This window comes from Aspergillus brasiliensis, assembly GCF_001889945.1.
Source record: "Aspergillus brasiliensis CBS 101740 unplaced genomic scaffold ASPBRscaffold_80, whole genome shotgun sequence".
Classification (NCBI taxonomy): domain Eukaryota; kingdom Fungi; phylum Ascomycota; class Eurotiomycetes; order Eurotiales; family Aspergillaceae; genus Aspergillus; species Aspergillus brasiliensis.
The window spans coordinates 1-1,890 of record NW_027137520.1 but is presented as its reverse complement, the minus strand read 5'-3'; the positions used below and the strand labels follow the sequence as shown (position 1 = coordinate 1,890).

Here is a 1,890-nt window from a genome sequence, read left to right as displayed (position 1 = left end):
AGCCACAACAGAAATCACGTATGAGGTCACATTGAATTCTACATTGGTACATTGTCGCTATTGTCCATATGTACTGTACACTACGGGTTAGGACCTGTTTGGCCATCTCTGTCAAGGTATCCTGAACATGGCAGTCCCAGGCCAGGAAGATGTAATAGTCGCCGCAATAGAGTAATGCAGATCAGCTCATTCGACTAGTGTCGTGCCAGAAGCTTCCTAAAGATTGCCCTGACGACGGGGCATTAACATGAGTACAATTCGTGATATAGTCTACGCGCTTTTGGGTATGTTTACGTGTTTACCCACATCAAGCACGCGCCCGCGCGCACGACCGCCCGCCACTTAGCATGGTTTCACCAGACTGCGCTAGATCGGATACGGAATAGCGTATGACGCGTAGTACACTATTTGCCTTGGAAGCTCACGTGAACTTCTGTTTGGGCCAGCGTCAGTCACGTGGGTTTGACTCGTGCGTTCCGACCTGGTACAAGATGCTTGATTATCCGCCACCTATCAACCTGTTACCCTGTAGACTGACCCCGTTTACTTGGGACATTCACCAGTTCATCAGTTCACCGGGGCGTTATATTGGGGGTTTCAGTTGATGCCAAAGACACTGATCAGAATGGGTGGCCGGGCCTGTAATGGGCCGATCCAAAATTTGAATAGGATGTCGACCTAAACGAAATGACAAAATTTTCTCTACTTACAATACAATGAGGGCGATGGCGACTACCATTGGTATCTACCTTGGGACAAAGGCGGTCATTAGTTGATATTGTAGACCACCTGCGGATCATTTGACGTCTATCCTGGCATGGGGGCGACGAGATTGAGGCTGGTCGGGCTGATTGGGCGTGCCCTGGGACGCGGCAGGAACGGCGGCAGTAGCCAGAAATAGAACGCCGGGCTAGATACCCAGAGCACCACGACTCTAGCGGCTGCCAATGCAAGCCATGGCATGATACGGGGAATATATAGGCGCGTAACGGTCTCCCGGTTGAGGATCCGGCCATGGCCTACATGCTGTACGGCACGTGCGTCTGTTTGCCTCCACTCCGGTCCGATGCGGCTCACGCCTCAGACAGCCTGGCTGGCTCTCGTGGCGGAGGAGGCTGGTGCCTCCCTGCTGTATGATGCGACGCGGCCGTGGCAGCTGACGGCGGCAAGCACCCCTCTGCGCCCCCCGCAGGCGGCCCTAGTCTGCTTCCTGGGCCGGAGCCGGAAAGACCGAGCACTCCGCTATTTGTTCCCGGACAACCCACCACGCAAAGTCGGGGGGTTTAATCTGCGGGTCGATCACCGCACGTGGCCCACAGACCGGCCGATCCTCTTCGCTGACGGGGATCCCCTCCGGGACTGCCAGCTGCCCGACATCGAGCTGCTGGCCCGCGACGAGCCGATCCCCATTACCTGGAGCTCCGACCCGGCTCTGCCACTGCAGGACGTCATTGTCGCAAGGTGCTTGCTCCCCTTCGCTCACGTCACATGCATCTTTGCTGCAGACCTCGGGGGACTGCCCGGTGTTCGCCGCCTTTTGAATCGATGGGCGATAGCAGGCCGCGATGCCACGCGGCCGTCGCTGCAGACGCGTATCATTGTTCTGGTTGACGTGGACGAGGTGTCCGAGTCGGACGGGCAGGCCTTGTTCCAGCAACTGGACGGGTCGGAGCTGTACGCGAGCGTGCATCTGCTCCCGGTGTCACGGGGTGACGCGCTCTCCGACGAGGCCAGGTATCGCCCGGTAAAGGAAGAGATTCTCAAAGCCCTGGACTGGGCGACCCGGGAGCGAGTGACGATGCAGACATCATTCTTGGCGTGTCATCTGGCCCGATTTCTGGAGGGTGCTATCCGCCACACGGCTCAGGACCACCAGAAGCCGTTTGATCT

The 1,890-nt window shown here is 57.4% G+C and overlaps 1 protein-coding gene across 1 annotated transcript; it reads left to right on the top strand.

Moving 5' to 3' along the window:
• Positions 1 to 1,066: 1,066 nt before the first annotated feature.
• Positions 1,067 to 1,881, top strand: ASPBRDRAFT_201815 (uncharacterized protein; the record flags this gene model as incomplete). Its single annotated transcript, XM_067621607.1, has 1 exon — positions 1,067 to 1,881. A coding segment is annotated over one exon (815 nt), but the record flags the coding sequence as incomplete, so codon positions are not given.
• Between the last annotated feature and the right edge of the window lie 9 nt (positions 1,882 to 1,890).